The 23674-nt window shown below is 39.2% G+C and overlaps 1 protein-coding gene across 7 annotated transcripts in view; it reads right to left on the bottom strand.

Annotated features, from left to right (window-relative positions):
* MEIS1 (Meis homeobox 1) overlaps positions 1 to 23674 on the bottom strand; it is a 138019-nt gene that overhangs the window by 18723 nt on the left and 95622 nt on the right. For 6 of the 7 annotated variants that reach the window (XM_045446265.1, XM_045446267.1, XM_045446270.1 and 3 more), the window contains exon 9: positions 5362 to 5438. In XM_045446265.1, the coding sequence (XP_045302221.1) occupies positions 5362 to 5438 (77 nt within the window). Of the gene's footprint in view, positions 1 to 5361; positions 5439 to 22779; positions 22879 to 23558; positions 23566 to 23674 lie in introns of those variants that run through there. The other variant, XM_045446271.1, reaches the window with a different exon arrangement.

The following is a 23674-nucleotide window of genomic DNA, read 5'->3' as shown; positions in this document are numbered from 1 at the left end:
TGAAGGTTTCTAAATTCACAGCTCTTTTCCCTGCGAGCTATTTGCTCAGCTTTCCTAATAATACCCTGCCTGCCTGGCACCTTGCCAGTTCTGTCTCGGGCAATATGCAAGCTAAACATTTTTTGACTGATTTCAATATTTTTCTTACGAGCAACTAGACAGTATTTTATCTAGTGAGTATTACTGATTGCTATAATCTAAGCCCACAGTAAGTGCCCGTAAAGGTAATATTATTAGAATTGACACTCAAGGTGAAAAGCATAGCAATTAACTGGGGCTTGGAGAACAACAACCCATTCTGTAACATGCTGCAGACTTATTCTATTTATATTTCTCCTTCTTCTTTCAAAAATATTGCACCTGTTACTCCATTGATCAGTTAGGAAGCCTACCTTAAATGTAGGTTACACTGAAATTCTCAAGGGAAAAAGTTAAACCACCTGCTTAATAAAATTACCTTTTGTGTGTGAAGTTGTTCCATCCCTAGGTGATTCCCAGGCAAAGAAAATCACTATACACCCTGCACTTTCATTTTGCAGTTGAATAACAAACAAATGACCCAGTGCTTCTTGCATGGTGCACTGTTTTTTACATCTGTTTTCCTTGCTTTTGTGTCATGCCTCTGTTTAGCTTTATTGACAAAACAATCTGTGCCTAATGTTTAAACAACATCTGTAAAATGTATTATTAAATTATGTTGGAAGAAAAAGCAGAGCAATTCTATGAAACCCTATGACCCCCTATTGATTTTTAGATCGCAGAACTTGAGAGGATAATTTGTGAATGTTTTAACATTTACATCTACACAGGTACCTATATTTATAGAATCTTTGATTACTTATAAAAGTATTTGCTACAGTATTACCATAACTCAGAAAGAAACCTGACCTTTAACAGTTGAATCTGTTTATTAAAAGGGAGATCCTATTTTTTAAAAAATAAGTTTACATTTTTACCCGCCAGTGGCATAAATCTCTAAGGATAACATACTTCCCCCCCCCCCCCCCCGGTAATAAATGGGAAGTGATGCCTGAATGCTTTGCAGTTTTGAAGGCAATAAATGAAGTAACTAGGAAAATCTGGTATATGTACTAAATCTGAGAACTACAGAGCTGTGATAGTTCTGTAAAGTGTCACCTCAGATGTTAGGATGCTTCCTGGAATTTTATGCACCGAACTGACATAGAGTGATTTTTCTTTCTGCATACACGCTGTATTTCACATAGACTATATATTTTGCACCTAAAATCCATATTGCCTTCTCAGAGCATAAAGAAATAATCATTTAACATTAGGCCTTAATGGGAAAGTGTTTGGATGAATAGTAGTAAACAAAGACACTGTCAAATTTATTCAATACACCCTAGGCTAGAACTCTGCTGAGGCAGAGTATGTCTGAGGCATCGGGCAAGTAAGATACAAGCACCGGCCCAGGTCTGCATCCTATGGAATCCCCAGGTCTGCAACACTGCTGTGAAGACACAGAAGGGAGTCTTTATCTGGCCATTCTACGCTCATATTTCCAAATTAAGAAATAAAGTTGGTACATTCGGGAGAAAAAAGAACCAAGTATTGATTAACCGTGTGTGTGTGTGTGTGTGTGTGTGTGTGTGTGTGTGTGTGTGTATGTGTTTTCTTTAAAGTTCTGCCTAAATAATTAAAGACCTAAATGACCATCTCAGAATTCAAGAAGTTTCTGCTTAAATGACTAAAATGCTCGACATATTACTAATATGTTTTCACAGAAGTAATTTTCACAACCACCACAACAATGAAAAAACAGAATGCAAAAGCTCCAAATGCTATTATTTCTCATTTTGGGATCAAATCATAACTGGGAGTGAGAAAGCAAAGAGAGAAGAATACATGAGTCAATGGCACATATTATATTTCAAAAATTACTAAGCTTTTAAGTCTAAGTCTATCACGGCATGCTAGATTGAAATGTTTAGGCAATTAGTTATGGAAGTCAATTTTTTAAAAAACACAGTTGCCTCAGATACTTAGATAATGAAGGTAAAAATATTTTCACCCAAATTATTTGCATAATTGCCTCAATTCTCAAAAAAATTTGTTGGCGTAGACTTGTCCTACAATGTCTCATCTGATAAATTTCACATTCCATCCCTGGGCCCAGTTCCTATAAGCAAAATAGCAACCTTTTTAAGATCCTTCCTCTCTGTTTTCATTCTGACAAGTAGATCAAATGTAAGAGTGACAATGGTTGTTTCTTGTAATCCAAATTTTCTTTTAATTAATCAAATCTGTCTTGTTGTTTTCCATTTACATTCTCCCTATTGTCTCCCCTCCCCCCAGATTCCATCTGCTTTGGCCTTAGCCAAGGCAGGTAGTTTATATCACTTGTGGCAATTAGAGAAGATCAGTTCAGCAACGGAATGAAAGGGCCATTGCAATACCCAAACTTTTCTCATCTCATTTTTCAATCAAAACTGAACTGAAAGCTGCATCGGCCAGGGTTTCTATGACAAGCTAACAACTAGACACGAGTTTCTATTTTTCACTTTCATATTGTGTGCTTCGATACATTATGTTGCTGCCAATAATTATGACTGATCTACACCCAACCTGCCCTTCAGCATTTTATTAAATCTCTCCAGCAGTGACTCATAGTTCGTACAAAATGTACATGTGTGTTAACAAGTTTTAAGAAACCCAAGAAGGAAGACACACATTTTTAAATGTTGTGGCTAAATGAAGTGAAGGGGAAATGTTAAAATACTAATGACGATTTTCTTTTAATTATGATTTCTAGAAGGAAGTAACTTGGGCTTGATATCCAACACAGGAAAAATGTTTACAGGCTCTCAAAAAAGCTCTGTGTAATTTTTTATTATGAGAAAGGAAAATGAAAACCCTTCAGTGTTTATGCTGTTGTTAGTCTGCAAGTATACCATAGTTTAAGATGCTCTGACATCTTTGGTTTTCATCTAGCATCATCTAGGTTTCCCTATTCTTCCAACCTATTTCCTACTCAAAGCCTATAAACAAAAAATAAATCTATTATCAGCTCCTCAAAAGCTGAAGGTTTGGATGATAATTAATAAACCATTAGAAACTCAAAGCAAACACGGGAATGTCATTATTCATCAAACTTAGGCGAAACAATCTCTCTTAAAACTTTTACTTACTTGAGGGGAATTCTCTACCACCTAGCTGTTAGAATTGAGACAGTTGCCAAATGCAAAACAACGAAGTACAAGCAAAAGTCACTTCTAACTCCACACAGAAGTAGAGAGAACACAGGCACAGTACACAGTGCCAGCTGAGGTCAGAATCGTGTTTACATCGCGCGTAACTAAAAGTGATCTGTATGTTCGTACCTGGGCAGAACTGAGTTATCAGTGTGAAGTTTATAGTAGGTCTGCACATACTCTGAAAAGTAGTTTAACTTTTTTAAGGTCCCTCTTTTCCTCTTCTAATTGCAAAACCGAGGAAGTTGCTTTATGACCAGTGTATAGAACCTAGGAAAATGACAATTGCATACTGTCTGGTGTCACAGGAATGCCTGCCTGCCTGTGCATCCACAGGAAATAGCCCTTAAGTTGGTCCACCTGTGGAAAGCAAGTTGTATTGGAATTTGTTCACCGGTAACAATGTTTACGGAGGGAGTTTGCTAGCAACACTGAAGAGGAAGAGAGATGCCGTGTGTGATAGATCACCTGAGTGGCAGTGCTTTCGCCTTCCTTGATTAGAGTTCGCCCTGCCACTCCTCGGCCCTCGGATGGGAACATTTCCCAGGGAAATACATTTGTACAGCCTCCATTGTATTAAAATTACATCATCAGTTTAACCTCGAAAATATATTTGAATTCAGACGTGCATGCAAAATGGATGGTCTAGCCTATAACACTGTCCAGGATGATCTGAAGACGAAGTTCAAATATATAGTATCAACAGTCTTGAAAATGAAGATACAATAGCAGGTACAAGGCAAACAAAAAATCTCCGCAGTGACACCCTCGTAGCAACACATTTAGGTATAGTATGGCTTCCATTGGCTCCCTATCCACTTGGCTAAAGGGCTGCAAAAATTGATCTCCCAAGGCTGCGGTAAGGTCATAGAAATTGATAACCCTTACAAGCAATGCTTATGTGAGTCTGTCTGCGTCTTGCAGATAGTGCACTTTGTAAATTAATCCTCCAAAGGCAAATATATTGTAAGTAGCTTGTTATCTCTAAAATACTAAATTGAAGAATACATGGGATTATATTGACAGAAATTACATTTTCTGTAATGGGGTTTAATATATCTGGAATCTCTCCCAAAGGCTCCCAGGCTCTCTAACAGAGAAGGGTCTGTTAATGTAGGTGCAATGGACATCAAGAACAAATTTATTCACCAAAATGGATTAGGCCATGTAAGCAGAGATTCTGTAATATTAATCTTTGACACTTACTGAACAGAAAGAAATACTTCTGTCTGCAAACTGGCACCCCCAGTTCTCCCCTTTCCCCAACCAGGCTGTGGGCCTTTTCTGGATTTTACTTCAAAGAGGATAAGGTTTCCCCATCATAAACACTAATCTAAAAATATTAGGACAATTAATTAGATACACTTAGTTTGAGAGGATATTGGATTTCGATACCCTTCAAATATGACACTAGCTCTGGGTGATTATATGAACCTGGCTTTCAGCACACTCACAAAGGGTAATAAATCATACTTTCCCAAAGCCTTGTTGCCACACCACAGTACATTGTCAGAATATTGTTGGCTAGTACTTGGTACGTAATCTCAGCTTCCTCCCAAATCAGGAATTCACACATTTACTTAGAAGTAGTATTGAACAGCCCTGAAACACATCGGGTTTTGAACAGCTTCAAAGTGGAAACATAAATAATTTCTCTTTTTCCGTGGACAGAGGATAGGAGGTAAGGGGACACTATCCTCAAAAGCTCAGCCCTAACAAAATAACTGCAGTTAACTATTCACCGAATTTAAAACCTGACTGATATGTGATGGTGGATTTTCTTGTTCCACAGAAACTAGGACGATGCCACTCCTTCTATTGATTATCCTAAAATGAAAAAAGCCATTTATGGAGCCACAGTGTATGCGAATTAAATACTTAACTTACATTATGCCTAAAACTCATCGATTTGTAAAGGCAATGGAATGCAATGCAATGTTGGTTTTTTGGCTTGTTTTGTTTCTTTTTGGATTTTTTGGTTTTGTTTTTTTTTTTTTTTTTTTTCTATGCCAGCCAGTGCTCTCACCTATCAGTCAACCATTTATTTTCACTTTTCCATCAAGGAGCCACCAGAGAAAACAGCAACAACTGGGTGTGTCTTGTTAATGCAAAACATGAGCTGCAGGTTGCCCAAAGCCAGATTACTTACCAATTGTTCACTTGAAGGATGGTGAGTCCCGTGTCTTGTGCCAACTGCTTTTTCTGTTCTTCAGAAGGGTAAGGGTGCTGCAAGAGAACAAAAAAAAGATAGATGTGTGCACATATACCCCGGGCAGATAGTGTAGTGTGTATCACATGTCAGGTGCGATGCTAGGTGCTAGGGATTCAATAAGAAACACATACGCTCTGTAAAAATAGTATGTGTATATCAGGCAATATTTAGGCTATTTTGTCAATAGCCTCAGTGTCTAGTGAAGATACAGTCTATAATTAAAGGTAAAAATGCTGAGGTGTGTCACTCTTATTAATGGAATACTACATCATCTAATTAATGGCAGTAAAAGACAAGCCAATTACAAAGATTAGTGAAGTGTATAAATAGCTACTTAGGATACTTGCAGAACCTTGATACTGAGTTTATCCTTTAAAGGTTTATTTGTCGCAAACACAGAAAGTTTAGAATGATCTTCACTGTATAAGATTAAAATAAGGAGAAGCCCTTTTTGATGATATAAAATCCTATCATCTTGATGTAATATATTCATAGAACCACAGACTTCTAAAGCTGAACCATTTGGACCAACCGTCTCAGCTGAGGTCCCCAGTAGTTAAGCACTTTGTCAGCATGACATTTTCCCTCCAAAACACCATATTGCCAGATGCAAATATCAAAATTAGAGTGGGTGGATATTTTTGAACCACTAATCATTGCAGCTCTTCTGAAAAGCAAACAAAGGACATTCAACCAAAGTTGGTTTCCATATCTGAATGTCAACACATGCTGGGATTCTGAACACAGGCCAATACAAGGTCAAAGACCAGCATATTTTGCATGCTAAGAACAAGCCCAGCCATGTTCCTCATGAGTTAGAGTGGATAAAAAAGTATTACAGGATTAGATAATAAAATGAAACTCATACCCTCTTGAAAGAATGTTTGGAATTCTACTGAAATTAGTTTTGGCACAAATACTTTTTGTTCAGTAATGAACTATATCTAAATCTGAAATATACATTTCTAAAGCCTGGGACCTGGTATCCATCTATGGACACATTGACTAGCTTGAAACTACCGCATCCCAATAAATTCTCCCCAGATAAAAATTGTTCTAATAGTCAACCTTCTATTCTCTTATGAATGAGAAAGGGCACCCTCAACTCTCAATTTAACTATCTCTACAGTTGGAAACTAAATTCTGGTCTATTGAATGTTAATTAACATAGGTTTTAATCTCATTAATAATGTCTGATTAGATGCTAAGAAGGCTTGTTAATGACCACTTTAATGCTATTATAGGTAAGTTTAAATATGTTCTATATCTGTACACGTGGGATTCGTTTGTGGAGAGCAGAGATGTAGCAATTTTTCCCATAAGCATTGTCTTTGATTGTCACTTAATCAATAAATACACAATTAGAATAAGGCTTTGCTTTCATGGAATATAGTGCCTTTCTCTAAAGAGCTCCAAGTATATTACAGGCAGGATGGTAATTAATCCCCATTATATCCCTTTGAGGGACATAAATGGAATCTATGGTCTGTCCTGTCTTACAGGTGAGGAAACTGGCCAGGGAAAGGCATGGTCAGCAGCCACATGACTCAGTGATATTTCCTGCTTCCCTTCCAGCGTCTAAGCCTCACCATGACTGAGGGATGTGGCAAATGCCTTTTGTAATCTTCATTCTTACGCCCTCCCCAAAACTTTCAGACTGCTTACCATGGCCTGTAAGGCACGCCACCACCCAGCCCTGCCCACCTCTCAGACTCTGTGGCCTTTTCTTCGCCCCTGCTCCACCCCTCTGTCAGACCACACAGTCCTCCTTTCTGTTCTTCCAACACACCAACCTTGTCCCTACCCTTCAGTCGCCTGCTCCAGCGTCACTTTCTCATCTCAGCTCAAAGGCCAAGCCTCACCCACCCAGAGTCCACCAGCCCACCTTACTGCCCTCACATTGATCTTTTCCTTTTCTCCCTAACGGCAGAGCCTCACTCTCCGAAACACCTGTTCTCGTGATTTGTTTCCTTTCGGTGTGCCTCTTCTCACCCATGGAGAAACTCCAAAGTCCATGACTTTCTCATTCACCATCCTCAAAGCCCAGCCTAGCGCATAACAGGAAATCAGTAAATATCTGAGAAACAAGAAGGAGGCTATGTCTTGCCATGATACACAGATACCGTCCACTCAGATGCAACATCAAAATGTATAATAAAACTTTTTTTTCAACAGCCCACAGGAGGTGTAAACAATCCAACTTGAGATCCACAATGCTACTTTCCTGACTTCATTCCTAACAGTGATATCAACCCACTCTTTTCAAATAACAGTATATAAATTTCAAAATAGGCTAAGATCATAGGTGACAATCACCCTACACAACATAATGCCAGTAATCACAGGCAAAATCTCATGACTGGATACTGAGTTAAAGGAATCCTCTACCCTAAGGTTTAAAATATGGCTCCTGTGGCATAAAAGTTTGCCGCACAATACAAACCGTATGAACCTCTTATCCAGTGAATAGACACTGATTTAAGGTTTGATATATAGAATTTCTATGTCTACATTAGTTGAGGAACTGTTATAGGCACACATGACCCTGTGGAGTGTATAAATTTATGCTGCCGCTCACTAACTATGAGATTTTAAACAAGGGACAACTTTTCTAATCTTCAATTTTGTCTTCTGCAGTTTAAAGACCCATAACAGTTAAAAGTTACCCAGGCTGGCAATTCTTACAGATTATAAGCCTGATTTTGAAATATGCAAATTTTAGCATCCAGCTGTTGGCACTATTTGCCATCTAAAAGTATAGACCCATGTACACAAGTCGTTTCCAATCTATAACATCTTCTGTAATTTGCTTACAGTTGTTCAGGTCCTGTGGAAATCTCTTCCAGTAGAATTAATAAATATGTCAACAATCTCTATTCACTGTAGCTGGATGGCAATACCTTTTGCCCTGCCTCGTTAGTTGTGACCTAATATTATGACCAGAACTGGATAAAAATTAATATTTATGCCATTTACCTTTAGTTACTTTGAAAATTGAGAATTGTCACAGTCATTTATTTGTGCTGTGTTTTCAAGAGTATTTTTGCATGCCTGTTTGTGAGTAAGTTTTACAACCATTCTTACAAAGCAAATGGAACTCACATTTTATTTATGCAGGTGGTGTCAGGAAAATTCTCTCTGGATCATTAAAATTACCTGAATCATTACAGCTTCAAAGAGCAATCGATGGCCCTCAAAATTTCAGCACAAATTTAGGTTGTTTCTTCACATCATGCAGTTTCTGATTTCATAATTTAAATATCATGAAACGAGAAAGTTCTTTTTTTCCTCTGTCACTTTTCATGTGATCTGATTTTAAGTAATTGGAACAAACTGTGTCTAATTTCATGCAGCATAATTGCTAGGCAGCCTCAAGCTATGGAGACCCAGCACTCCATCTCCATTAAACAATTTTCAGTCATTCAGGATATATTTTTTTTAAATAGAAGTGAATGAGTCTGGATGAAATTAAATGCCACAATAATCTGGTCATTGTTAAGGGGGAAAAAAGGTGTCAACAAAATTCCCTAAACCCTTGTCTATGGTAGGGAGATTGAATTTTTTTCTTTTTTCCATAGTTCCTCGACTGGGTGTCCCACAAACTTTTAATTCCCTGAAGAAAAAAAATCCATAATTGCTAGAATCACATGAAAGCCATGACTTCAGGTAGCTAATCCACAGTCAGCCAAAAATTCACAAAGGAGTAAGCTTTTAACTGAAACCCAGTATCTTTAAATATCTTAAATCCTATGCATCTTTCTTACATAAGCTTTTTGTGGACAGTATGAGTTATTCCTTTGTAGACTTGAAAAAAAATGAGTTGACAAAAACCCAACATGCCAGGAGCAAGGCTCCTGTAAAAACATTCAAAATCCTGTTGTGTTATGCCCACAGGATCGTAAGATGGGCAAAGGTAGACATCAGTTTACAAAAGAGATAAAGAGGAGGACATTCTAGGAAGAAAATGGGAAATTCATTCCAAACCATTGCAACCAAGGGCCTAGGTCACCCCTTGCCTTTCTCCTGAACACCTTTGCTATTAACGGCAAGGACACTAGTTTAAGAAAGATCAGTAGGTTCTTGTGAAGGGAAGATGGGTTGCACTTGGCCAGACACACCAATCAACCTAATCACTTTGGGATATCAAAGCAAATTTGACCACAGTCCAATAGGTAGTGACAGGAGACCTTTCCTTTGTTGTGTACATTAGCCTCATGCTCTTAAAAGCTTAATTATTTGCAAACAATTGATCAAGATGGGAATTTGAGAAAGGATATGCAAGGGCCACTGGGAGAACTGCAACGCATTAAGAGAGCAAACAAAATTACCTTTAGATCTTACAATAAGAATTAACGGAGAGCGAGGCAGGGCAGTAGCTACAAGGGTTCCTTCTCGAGTGTTTCCCATTTGATCTGCATTAACACCTCAGGAATGAGTGAAAGCCATAAAAGAGTGATTATGTAAGGGTGAAGCTGACCCTCCCTTCCAGCATTAAACGTGCACACGTGTATTGGGCTGGCTTCGCGGGGGAGAGAAGAGGTGCTGGACTCAGTGGGAAAAGACGTGGCTTGGGGGTAGTGGGGGACAACTCACAAAATGATCATCCTTATTTCAGCAATCAATGCCCTGACTTCTCCTCTCCAGGGTAAGCCTCTTGCTGACATAGAACCCGTGTGTCACTCTTCCTGTGTTTCTGGATCTGAAATGTGACTTCTGATGATGACCTAGTATAGCAGTGATTGCTTAATAACCCCATCAAAGAATGAAGTGATCCCTGGAGTATGTGTCCTGTGTCATAGAAATGGTTAAAGAATGTCTGACGAAAATCTAAAAATAGCTTACATAAAAGTGAAGTCTGAACTGTCATTTTATCAGCCCCAAAGAATAGAAAGCGACAGAAAGAAAATGGCAACATGCTAAAAAGAAAGTTACGTCTGCACAGCTCCAATTTTGTTTCTTGAGGTTGGGATGGGAGGGGGGTTCTGACACTGGTTATCTGGTATTTACGAGCTTACAGAACGTTGGAAGAAAACTTATTTACTTAAACAATCAAGCAGACCGTTTCAGATGAGTATCGATGGCAAAAGAAAAAACTCTTCAGTGCACAGATGGAAAATGTCCAGTCTTATATCTTAACGATATCCTTGACCAAATGTACTCCTTTCATCAAATTTTCCACCCTTGACTGCAAATGCGGATGCCAAGACAGTGATGAACTTTATCTTATCTACCCTGGTAACCAAGTTTCAATAACGTTCCCTCCCTGCCCGCCTTGCCCACTCTAACAGCACATTGTAATGGCAGCAGAAAATTTGAAAATAATCCTGTACAGAGCTCACTGGTGAGATAATGGAAGGCTACGCTGCCCCTTCTCAAACCTCAGATTAGTAATTTCTTGTGACACAGAACTGCCTCTATCCCGAAACTGCAAAACAGCTATAACAAAGCAATAGAGGTGGAAGCAATTTTCAAGCAAAATGTTACATGCTATACTTTAAAAGGTATGGGAATAGGTACCGTGGGAGCTGATCTAACAGGAGGAATTATGGCAACTGTCCAATATATCCCTTATCAAGGCAATGTTCTGTTGCTTGGCTGAATATGTTGGAAGAACAATTTCGGAACTTCTTTTATCCTTCTTCCTCCAGCCCTTTGCCTCCTCCACAGCTAAGTTTAATGCATTAATATAAGTTGACCTTGAGCTAAACTCTGGTATGTGATGGAGAGATACTCCCTTTAAAGAAAAAAAAAAAAAAATCCACCCTATGGCTTTTAACCATTAGATCTCCGTGTTCTTTTAAAACTTCTACTGAGTTTTTGACACTAAGGGAATATTGTGGTTCTAAATTAAAATAACTAGCTATATCTTTGACCTCTCAGGAGATAAGCAGAAACTTGCTAACCGAATGTATTTATATTTGTTTAATATAATTTTTTGCCTGTAAAAACTTCTCCCACTTTACGTAAACTTGCAGCCATTTTCCCCTTATGCATTCACTATGAATAGCTTACACTGTGACAATTACATTGATCCAGGATACTTTTTTCCTTTAAAAAAATCCATAATGCTTCCCTATTGTCTTTCAGCTTTATGAATTAGTTTTACTGTTTCAGTGAATGCTTTTTTGTCTTTTGACTGCACATTATCAAAGAGACACTTTGTGCCTCCCATTTGCATTACAAAAGCAGGGCAGCGTGCAGTGGAAGAACACAGCCTCTGCATGCATAGCAGTTGAGTTCTGCATGCTAGCCCGGGCTGGAATCAAAAGAAGAGGTGCTGGCAGGACTGGCGAAGAAGCCAAGAACGTTTGGAGCATCATCAGGGAAGTCGCAGGACTTCGACCTGCTTTTTAATTCTCCACCAGCGCTCCTAGATTGCCTGGTTCTCGGATTAAATGTGCTCCATCGATTCCCAGCACTTGCTTTCTCTGAAGCCTAGTCAAGCCATTTTCCAGACAACCCCTCCGATTTCTCGTCTATCCAGCAGCAGTTATATGAAGTTGCTGGTGGAGTTATGCAAGTAGGGAAGTCAGGTAGGGATTTCTAAACTTGATCTTATCCCATGAAAATGACAGAAGCATGGAAGGAAAAGTTGAACACCGGGTAATATTTCATAGCGGTCTTTACTTTTGCACTAATGAGATGATCTTTTATGATTCACAGCAGTGACACCATGGTTTCACAGTCCGTTGTAAGGGGCCAAGACTACAATACCTTGCTTGTCTCATCTCTCTGACCTTTTAATTTCTTATAAATATAAAATAAAAACACTAAACAAAAAAGACAAATACCAAAAAAAAAAAAAAAAAGACAAATACTTATATTAAGGGATTTCACAGTCTTTCACATTGGACATTTTCTTTAAGTTGCTTGCAATTCTATAATAATGACAATGTTTTAGATCTATTCTTTATTAGCTATGTATGTGTTACAGGAGTCTTTTTAAGTATATGCATTAAAGCATAAAATTTAGACTGTAAATTAGCAATTACTTATACCCTCCTCCTAAAAGTATTAAAATTCATGAAGAGTGCTAAAATTATTTTGAACAGTTATGATTATTAATGAACTCCCTGAATATTGATTCTCTTAGTAGAAGACCATGGCTATAAAAGGAAACATGAAAAGGCCAATAAGAAAAACAGAGTGGGAGCTGTAGGGGCCTGGGGGTGGGGATGGAGGGGAAAAGTCATGCTTCACTTTTGTGACCTCTTCATATCATTTTATTTTTTTTTTAATATTTTTTTTCAACGTTTATTTTATTTTTGGGACAGAGAGAGACAGAGCATGAACGGGGGAGGGGCAGAGAGAGAGGGAGACACAGAATCGGAAACAGGCTCCAGGCTCTGAGCCATCAGCCCAGAGCCTGACGCGGGGCTCGAACTCCCGGACCGCGAGATCGTGACCTGGCTGAAGTCGGACGCTTAACCAACTGCGCCACCCAGGCGCCCCCTCTTCATATCATTTTAAATCACAGCTCATTTGAACTCTTACTGTTTGTCAGTCAGACAAACACATTACATGTATTATCTCATGTACTCCTGGTGGCCCCTATGAGTAGGGACTATGCTTAGCTCCATTTCACAGAAGAGGAAGCTGAGGCCCGGCTAGGTCAAAAAACATGCACGACAGCTCTCAGCCGCTTAGTCCTGGGGCCAGGTCTTCCCTCCCCTGAGTTTCTGCACTTGGCTGTGCTCCCACAGATGTTTCTTTTCCAATCTCCTTTCCCCTTTTTAAGCTACATTAAAACACACACACACACACACACACACACATCTTATAATGGAGCATGAACCAAGTTCTTAGCTGTGGTGAGCAATGACTGAATGTTTCTCTGCATTTTAACAGCCATGATCCGGGAGAGTGTTGCTGTTCTCCTTGCCACAACCCCCATTCCGCATCCCCATTGCTTCTGCCTTGGAGGCAAACATCAAGGGGCAGAGTTGGAGCCATGGGTGAAAGGTAATTCCCCAGAACTTTCCCCCACATTTTCTCTCCATCAGCATCTGTCCACAGCACCCATCCAAAGGGACTTTATTAATAGTAGCTTAGTAGTATTAGTTAAAAGTAGTTGTAGTAATGGTTACATGAATTAAGGAGTGAGGATGTATCAGGCGTTGTTCCAAATGTTTTACATGTATTAAGGCATGTAATCTCACAAAACCTTATGAGGTAGGCGCAACTATTACATTCATTTTACAGATGAGGAGACTTGGACACAGAATGGACCAATAACTTTCTCAAGTTCACACAGCTGGTAAGCCATAGAGCTGGGATTTGAAACTTGGTGGATTTGAAAACTCGCTTCCAAACTATTTTGTATTTAAAATGATGGGTGGAGCCATCCCACTCACCCCTCATGGGTTAATCATGAATATATATGATGATTCCTACTCATTTTATGTGTAAGCTATTCTTTTAAGGTGTGTCTATGTCTTTTACTTCTATGACTCGGTTCTAGATTTTGCTATGAGACACAAAACTCAGTGGAACTAATACATCTCTCACTGTATTTGTACCTGTAACATTGCTTATAAATACAGGAATAAGGGTGGTCATACGTGAGAATGCTCTTAAGGGTCATAGAAACAAATGCCTACTTTTCCAGACAACTACACTACAATATCCGTTAAACTGTCTGCTTTGAAGTAAATTGTTGTGTCGGTTTGGAAGTTTATGGGGTCTTTTGCCAATTTCATTTCTTATTTGATTCTTAATCGAGTACGAGTAAAATTACATTTGGAACCATTGCATTTCAGTAGATTACTAATAAAAACACACAAATGCTATTCTCACTCTCAATGCAACTAGCTTTGTTCTGTGTGTGCAATATATATTTGTTGTATGAATGAATGAATGCTATTGAAGTTAGGGATACCCCAAATGCCTCAACTAGCACTTATAAGTAGATGGCTTCGGGTAAACATCGGAAAACTAACAGCCTTATTTCCACAAATATGCATCCTTCTCACTCAGCTCTACAAATCTCAAACCAGTACAGGTTTTATTTACTTTATTTAACTGACATTTACATAACGCTTACTCTGTGCCAGGCAATGTTCTCAGTGCTTTACAAGTAGTCACTCATCTAATCCATATAACAAGCCGATGAAATGTTTTTCCTTTATGTTGCAGATGAGGAAACTGAGGCATGGAGTCTGTTACTTGTAATTTGGATGGAACCCTAAGCAGTCTAGTTCAGTAGCCCAGGCTCCTAATTATTGTGTTATCTTATTAGTCTTTCTTAGCTATAATTTCCCTCAAAGTTTCTCCAGAATCCACTCTATGCTGTTGTCAGGCTTATTTGTTACAAAAGTTTGCTTCCCACTCTCCAACTGCAATGCAATGAAATTCAAGTTCTCCATCCTCTGGGAGCTCAGCACAGGACTGAAAAAAGGATAAAGGAGATTGTTTCCCCCGAGAACTACACAATAACAGATAAAACAAAACTGTGACACACCATACTGGGCCACTTTTCTGGAAGGAAAAAAAAAAAGTTCAGGGCCCATTTACACAATAAACTCTGAAAAAGTGAGGATCTTTTCCAATGTACATACAGTTCATCTCTACTATTTCAGAGAGCATACCAGCTAAGAAGAGATTTATCCCCAACCTGGAGAACACTTTTCCGCTTTAAGGAAAAAGAAAAGAAAAGAAAAGAGAAAAGAAAAGAGAAAAGAAAAGAAAGGAAAAGAAAAGAAAAGAAAAGAAAAGAAAAGAAAAGAAAAGAAAAGAAAAAAGAAAAGAAGAGAAAAGAAAAGAAAAGAAAAGAAGAGAAAAGAAAAGAAAGTGTTTTGAAACCATTAAGAGAAAAGAAAAGGAGGATGAAACACAATGATACCATTTTGGAATGAGTCTGTTAACAGTAATTATAATTTGCTTTTACAGATGCCCTGTCCAGCATTAAATATTCAGAAAAAATCCTTGTATGAAGAATAAAATATCCATAAGGTAGAAGCAAAACTGGTATATCTGGTGAGAAGATTTTTGAGAGAGAGAGAGCACTAGAGATAGGGAGAGAGCAATGAAGATTCCGCGCTGCTCCCCATATGACTAAAGACCCCTGGAACTGGTACTCATTCTCTAGTGCTAATTTTCCCACTTAAATGACAGTGATGGTGTAGCCTCATCTCATTAGAGATCATTGTCCCCAGTAGACAGTTGTGTTTATGGGGGACTCTGGCTGTTCCACACCTGCTGATCAGGTTGCTATGTGATCATGGCTGCATACAAACAGCAGACTCGAGCTTGCTGGGCTGGGACTGATGAGCCCCGGCTAATTCAGGGGTGATTATGTAGTTTACTGGACCACTAAACCTCTTTAAGCTTGTAATTACTGCCTATTTGAGTAAAGAACATTCAAAAGCAATTCACTGCATCATGCCTGCCACAGCTGGAAGCAGGCTGCCAGCAGTCTGTGGGGACATTAAAATCTACAGGGACGTGGATTGAAGCCCAGCTAGCAGACACTGTCAGCAGCACCGCAGCCAAGTACGTGCACATTCCCGCTCACCTCTCCTGACCAAGCTTACCATTAAAGGTGCAATGAAAACTATAGAACAGCCATAAAGATGACAAATAATGGAATCTAATGGTACAAACTACATTTTAATGATCCCCCCCCCCACTTTTGTAAAGCTAAAATTTAAAAAGTCTTTTCAAATGTCAAAGAGAGAGAGGGAGGGAGAGAGAGAGAGAGAGCACATGTGCTTTAAATAATACCCGCTGCTGAGATTTACTGTATACTTGCTACAAGTTCCATCCAAAACAAAAAACAAAAAAAAAACTACCAGCTTGAAAACAAAATACCCACCTTTTATGCTTTCTAAAAGAACCGAGATGTATAGTCATTTTAGATCTCTTCCACCCACTTAGCTGCTGTGTTTATAACCTTAGCCGGGAAAATATTGTTTAGCTAGTTGATTGACATTTTCTAAAATCACATGTGTAATTTGTGCTGTTAATGAATTAAAATGCCGTTCAGACACCTGAGTGAAATCTACTTTCAAGAGTCAGGGAGGATTCAAGAAAAAAATATATCAGTATTTGTCAATGTTCTCATTTTCTTTTGCTGTCACCTTAACAACTGCAGTCCTTTTGTATAACAAAAGTGTAAAACATGCTTTGCATTGCTGCCGGTATAATTATTACTTGTCTCTAAGTAACAAAAAAAAGACTGGAACTTAATGAAGGGGGATTAAGTTAATTTCTTTTTTAGCTAACAGTTTCCTGTCTCTTAAAATGTAGACCTTGGTGAATATAATGTTCAGGGAAGGAAAATTAAGCTTTTTATTTCACGAAAATCTCCACTTTGGAATATTGATATTAAAATATTAAGATGATGTTTATTCTTTAAAAGTATGTAAATTTGGTATTAAATAAAGCCACAGAAATCCTCTCTGACTACTCCATCCAAAGTCCACAGATCCAGGGGGTTTATGTGTTATCTAGACATCATTCCTATTAATATTCATTAGGTGGGTCTGCTTGCATTTTTATAAGCTGTGAGAGAGGCAAAAGAAACAATCAGAATTCTTTAACACACAGGCATTATCAATTCAACATATGCCAAATAGCAGAGCACCCAGATCTGAAGTTAAGATTCAAATGCAATTTACCTTTACTAAGCTAATTTTCATGAGAACTCTTTTCCCTTCACCTATTGTAGTCTAAGCTATTTAATTATCTCTATTCTCTGTAACATACACTTCAATTTTTAATTTAAGAGATTATTCAGCACTATACTTTATCTTGGTTAACAACAAAACCCTTATCTTGCAATCAAACTGAAGAGAATTTCCCCTTAAAAAAAAAAAAAAAACAACTAAAAACTTTAAATTGTTTTAGTAATAAGATTACCTTTATCTTTATGAACCTTCTTAAGCAAACCCTTTTTAACTTCCCAAAGCATTTGCTGATGTGAGTTCCCTGTCTGTCTCCACAGTAGATTATAGAAGAGGGAGGAATCTTAGTCAAAATTTGGGCAGGTCCCAGTATTTGTCACAGTAACTATGCTTGCTCAGTTGTCCAATCTAACTGGGCAGGGAAATGCTGGCACACTGAGGGCGTGTTTTGGTGAGGGAGGAGGTGCTCACACATCTCACAGATGTTCATGGAACATCTTAGGTCAGTGGGAGAAAGAGCTGGACCTGTCATTGGCAAGATTACAAGACAAAATTGGCAGAAATAAAGGTATTCAATGGAAGTTAACTCGAAGGCCAGTTTGGGGTTTTTATTCTTTTTTTTTAGGATTTGGAGTTTGGGTGGTCCCTTATATCCCTTATGTTTGTACAACACTTTACATTTTCAAAGAGCTTTTATTATATTTTATCAGATTTGAGCCTTGCAATTACTGGGAAAGGTTGGAAGGACAGATAATGTTGCCTCCATGCTATGTGAGAAAAAACAAAACTCAGAGTGGACACATGGCAGGTGACGTGGCCAGGAAGTTGTGGCTCTTGGACCAGGAGCCCAGGCCTCCAATATTTCAATCTAGTTGTCTTTACACTCTACTGAAGCTCAGAGTTTACCTTGTTAATGATAAAATAGAAAGCTGCAACCACATCTGTCAGAAACCTACTGTGAGTTAGTGGACCCAGCCTGTTTTAATGTGTAAATGGGCACTGTTCTTGACCCATGAGGAAACAAAGAACTCAAGCTAAAGCCAGACCAAGGAGAACACCTTTCAAATTGGCTGTCATCATTTCTAACAAAACATATAGAAGTAATCTAACTGGTTATGCTAAAAAAAAAAAAAAAAAAAAAAGGCTTACATAATGGCGTTAGCCCCTTCTAGAACAGGCTTTTGGAAAAGAAACACCCTTACCCATTGACTGGGTAGTTTGTTCCTCTTTGAAACAACTAGATAGTTTTGTTTTACTTATTTCTTTTTGAAGTTTATTTATTCATTTAAAGTTTATTCATTCAAGAGAGAGAGGGGGAGCAGGCTCTGCACAGAGCCCGATGTGGGGCTTGAATTCCTGAACTGTGAGATCATGACCTGAACCTGAACCGAAGTCAGACGCTTAACCCACTGAGCCACCCAGGCGCCCCAGTTTTGTTTTATTTATTGTGTCTTTCTCTGTCATTTCACGTGTGACATAGGTTGCTAATTACATACACAAGAGGCCTCATTTCCCCCTTCCTCAGTTACTTTCTAAGAAAACTTAGACCCATGTGGAACCCATGGAGCACAGGAGAGTGGTCATTAGGTCCCTTTCTGCTTCAGTGATATGGTTACACCCTGACAAAAGGCAAATCTAATGGAAAACATTTTAAGAGCTATTGGTTTCAAGAGGTGCAGTTAGGTGTACTGATTTAGTTAAATAACTGCAAGTTAAGTCCTGGAACCCACACTAACTGTGTGAGCTTGATCAAAGCATGAGGCTCAGTCCTGGGAGCCTCAGCTTCCTTGTTGGTCAAATGACCATGACAAAGCTAGTGGCAGTCAGATGAGACAACATACGTCAAATTGCTCAGCAGAGTGCTTGGCACGTATCTAGTGCTCGGTCAACAGTGGCTGAATCTGAGATGACCCTACAGGTTGGGCTAATCTATGTAAACATGCATAAAATATATACACTTCTCAATTTGTAGGGAAGAAGATTGGCTTCAGTAATTCTAGTAGTTTGTTTCCCCTAGTGCTAAATCAGGCTCTTTTTTTTTCTTCTTCTTTTTGTTTCTTTCTTTCTCTAGGGTTTAAATTAGATTTTAATGTTTTCCTGCAATTCTCTTAATTTGGTCAAATTCACTTCTAAGATATCTACAGGCAGGGCCAGCCTCAGAGGCAGTCACGCACAAGGCCCCCTACCTAGAAGGGCCTCACACCTGGTTTAATGTGCTGCTATCACCATCCAGAAATTCTTCATAATTTTTAAAGAAGCCCTGCATTTTTAATTTGCACCTTCATATAGCTGGTTCTGCTAAAAGGAAAGGAGGTTATGTTTTCCCCATCAGATGTTTTATACTCAGCTATTACCCCTCCTGGGTTTATTTGAGCTTCACTGAAGTAAATAAATAATACTCTGTTCTTACTGAAAGAGTGTAAAAAAGAAAACACTGAAAAAGCAAGATACAGGATGCAAGGCTGACAGTGTAGATGTGCTCAGGCCTCAGACAGATGAGTAAGGACACTTAAATGACCCTCCAGTGGCCTTCAAGGGTTCACACACTCCTGTAAGTGCCTAAATCACCCTTGGGGACTGACTGGGGCACTGTGAAAATATCCCATATTATAAAGTCTATAGAGAAAAAAATCAATAATCCGGAACCTTCAAGGTGTGAGGCCCATTCTGGCTCCCTGGACTTAGGGATGTTGAGAGCCTTTGTCTTTTGGTGGCTGGAAGTCAGAAGTGGCAATCTGCCCACCTTCCTTGGCAGGGGATGAGTGCCACATTTGGCAGAAAAGTGTGCTCTCGAGAAAAGGGAGCAGAGAATCTTTTGGCCTGGGCTACGGCTAGGATAGATCAAGAGTGAGAACTCGCCCTTGCATGCCAACCAAATGCCGCTGTAATTAAAAACAAACCTTTGGAAATAAAGTATTTGGAAATTATTTCGATTCCAGCTCATTCATAATATGAGCTCATCAATAGTTACAATTAATTTGGTCACAGTATTTGGAGGGGGGGAGGCATGGAATGCTGTCTTTTTTTTTTTTTTTTTTTTTTTAGCCTTTTTAAACAGAATTCTACTTTTTATTTAAGGGGGGGCATAGAAGTATATAAATAAGCAAATGAAAGAGAGGAAAATATGTAATAAGGCATCGAGTTTCAGAAACCACCAGCACATTTGGGTCTGCACCTTACATCTAAGATGGCAGCCCTGATTTCTGAAAATGCAAAATTCCATCATTTTGCTGATGCCAAATGATGAACTTGACTATTATATGCATATATTTTGTTTAATGGCTTCACTTATTTTAATAACAGAGGGAAACTAGATTTTACAGATGAAAGCTTTTTTTTTTTCATGGCTCCAATGCAACTGGGATTTTAAAGATCTGTGATGTTAACCAATATGTGATAATGGCTGCTCTCAGGAGCCCCATTTTATAACATTCTCTGCAGTGGAGACCTACGCTGAGTAACCACTACCAGAGGACCCCAACCTGAAGAAGGCACAATTGGAGTGTCAGAGGCCTCTTGACTGTCCCATGTTTCTTTTCTCAGAATGGATACATGTTCAGTAAAGTGTTAGCTGTGGAATTACTGGAGCAATGGGATTAACTCACTAAAGATTTATTATAAATGAGGCAGGAAAGTGCTGCTCATGTGATTTCAAGGATAAGAAAATAATTACATAGACCTTTTTTCCCTCTGTTCAGAAATCTGCCTACAGGGTTTAATATTTTGTTGAGAATCAAAAAAATAAATCACAGCAAGTAACTTCAGTTTAATTCTTGTTTGATTTCTTCATTACACTGCATATCTATGGTGAATCAGGAAACCAGAAACTCATCAAAACCAATTCCCATAGGAACAAAAGACTCACCACCTCAGAACCTTCCTGTCAGCCACTAAAACTTCCCCATTTATTCAGAATGTATAGCTAGTTTTGGAAGGAAGGAAGGAAGGAAGGAAGGAAGGAAAGAAGGAAGGGAGGGAGGAAGGGAGGGAGGGAGGAAGGGAGAAAGAGAGGGAGGTAAGGAGGGAGGGAGGGAGGAAAGAAGGAAGAAAGAAAGTGAAAGGAGACATTTGGCGCACTACAAATTCTGGTGAGATGACGCAAACCCAGAGTCAGCAGTGGTGTTTTTTTACTGGGAGCCATACCTTGAAACTCTAGAATACAGCAGATGCAACTTGCCAGCCACACACAGGATGTGGAGTGATTTTACAGACACTCTCTTGGCCCAAGATGGCAGCTTGAGATTAATGGCTGCGTCATCCTTGGCCCTGCTGCAGTCAGGCCTGGGGTCTGATCCTGACACACAGAGCCTTCGTCTGCAGCCAATCAGCAGATGTAAGCACATAGGCCCTGTCAGGTTGACATATCATTCCTTCGACAATGTCAGCGAGTATTAATGTTCAATTATCTGTCCTAGAAATGACCCTCGCCTTTATGCATTGTGTAACTGTGCGCATGGCACTCTGGTAATCCCAAAGACAAGGGCAGAAATGCCCGCAATAAACCAGCCACTGGGAGTTGGCTTTCCAACATTGCCATGACATTGCCTTGCAGAACTGAATAGAAGACTTATTTTTAGTTCTCTTCCTTAAAACATATTTGAAAGATCACTGAGCTATCTATCTATCTATCTATCTATCTATCTATCTATCTATCTTTCTCTATCTTCTTTTTAGCACGTTTGCATGTCAGTAGTCCTTACTATTTAAACAGCAAGACTTCAAATGAGTCACCTTGTGACTTGCCCATCACACTGAGTCAACTGTTCTTTATGTATCACCATGAGCTGTTCATTAGGTGTGGGGTGCCTTTTTATTTCATGAAGCCAGGTGTATATCACTTACCATCAAACCAAAATGACAATTGTAGGCTTTTCTAGAGTGGTGTCAAGATCAATTCAACTTCAACTCATAAAGCTAAAGGAACCTGTTCAAGCCAGCCAGCCCTCTTTCCCACTGTTAAAAACGAGGGCTCTGGCAGAGGAATGACTTAGGAAGCATACCTGAAATCTTTTCACTTGTTAACCTTTACAGTTGCTCAAATATTTTAAAATACTGTGTTGATTTGTTGTAGTTAAATTACAATTCCCCCTTTTCTCTCATATATTTCAGTAAGGAAAAAAAATTATCTTAGCAGACAGCTGCATTTGCATGGTTTTCATTGAACTCGCATTCAAAGGTTATCAATAACAAGTTTGCAAACTTCTCATACAACCAGCACTGAAAGATAATGTACAGTAATTGCATGATAACTTCCTCCAAAACTGAGATAAAACCTTTACTACAATCTCAAGTTCACCAACCTACATATGATAGTACAAACTTAAGTAGTTCAGATTGGGGCTCAGTGAATTTTCTCTCCTGATAATAGTTTTTAAGCAATGGAAAATGTAGTCATGTTTCTTGCGGAAAACCACTAAAAATTCATTATTTTGTCTTTGTTTGAACATGCGAAAACAGGATGACTATGAAATGTACCTTTAAAATTTTTTTAATGTTTATCTATTTTTGAGAGAGAGAGAGAGAGACAGAGAAACAGAGCACGAGTGGGGGTGGGACAGAGAGAGAGGGAGACAGAATCTGAAGCAGGCTCCAGGCTCCAGGTTCCCAGCTGTCAGCACAGAGCCTGACACGGGGCTCAAACCCATGAACTGCAAGATTATGACCTGAGGCAAAGTCGGACACTCGACTGACTGAGCCACCCAGGCGTCCCTGAAATGTACCTTTTAAAAGTCTAGCCGGTCCTTGGTCACAGTGTCGTGACTAGTGCTATTTTTATATGCGTTCTTAACTGCACTGTCAAAGTCCTTTTATCTTCTTTCTTTTTCTTTTCCTTCCCCCCCTTCCCCAACACTTACTTTTTTCCAAATGACTTCCATCCTTCTCCAGCTCCCGACCCTACTTGCTGGACAGTCAGCAGTTGGCTTTGCCTCCCGGTCTGCTAAAAGGAGAACAGCACCCAAGACGACCCTCTTGTTTTTTATGGAACCTCCCTGCCTCTGTCTTCCTCTCCTGGCTGACTCTCACTGTGGAGTCCTGCCTCTGAGGTGTCATCCTGTCACCCTCCCTACTCCATCCCTCCACTGCCAGCTCATTCTTGATCCTCCTCTTGCCACTAATCAGGACCTTTCTACTTTTATCTCCAAAGGTTCCTTCTCTGTCCTCTAAGTAAATAATTAGGCATTAACAAACTGCATGGAACATAGTAGCAACTCCGTGAAAGACAGCTGAATTCCATTCTGGCTGTCAAGGTATTTCAATCTCCCTGCTCTGAAATGCTAAAAAAAGAAACACCTTCCCTTCTTGTTACCAGTTCCTCAAACTGCCCAAACTGTATCCTTTAATATATCCCTCAAGCAACTGTGAAAGGGTCAACCTTTGCTGCCCTATGGGGATTTCACCCGCACGCCTCATGCTACAATTTCTTCTATCTCCAAAGGCCTGGAACAGCATTTTCAAAAGTCACTGATAACATCCCAACTCTGACACCAGGACTCTTCCCGGTACTTCTACTTCAGAAAACTCTCAGGTTTGGTCATCTCTATGTTGAAACTGCTCATTCATTTGGTCAATACGTATTATCAAGCATCTACAATATGGCTCTGGAGATACAGAGATGAAATATTAAC

The sequence above is a fragment of the Leopardus geoffroyi genome, chromosome A3 (assembly GCF_018350155.1).
Source record: "Leopardus geoffroyi isolate Oge1 chromosome A3, O.geoffroyi_Oge1_pat1.0, whole genome shotgun sequence".
Classification (NCBI taxonomy): domain Eukaryota; kingdom Metazoa; phylum Chordata; class Mammalia; order Carnivora; family Felidae; genus Leopardus; species Leopardus geoffroyi.
Note: the sequence above shows the minus strand (reverse complement) of the source record. Positions and strands in the feature narration are given on the sequence as shown.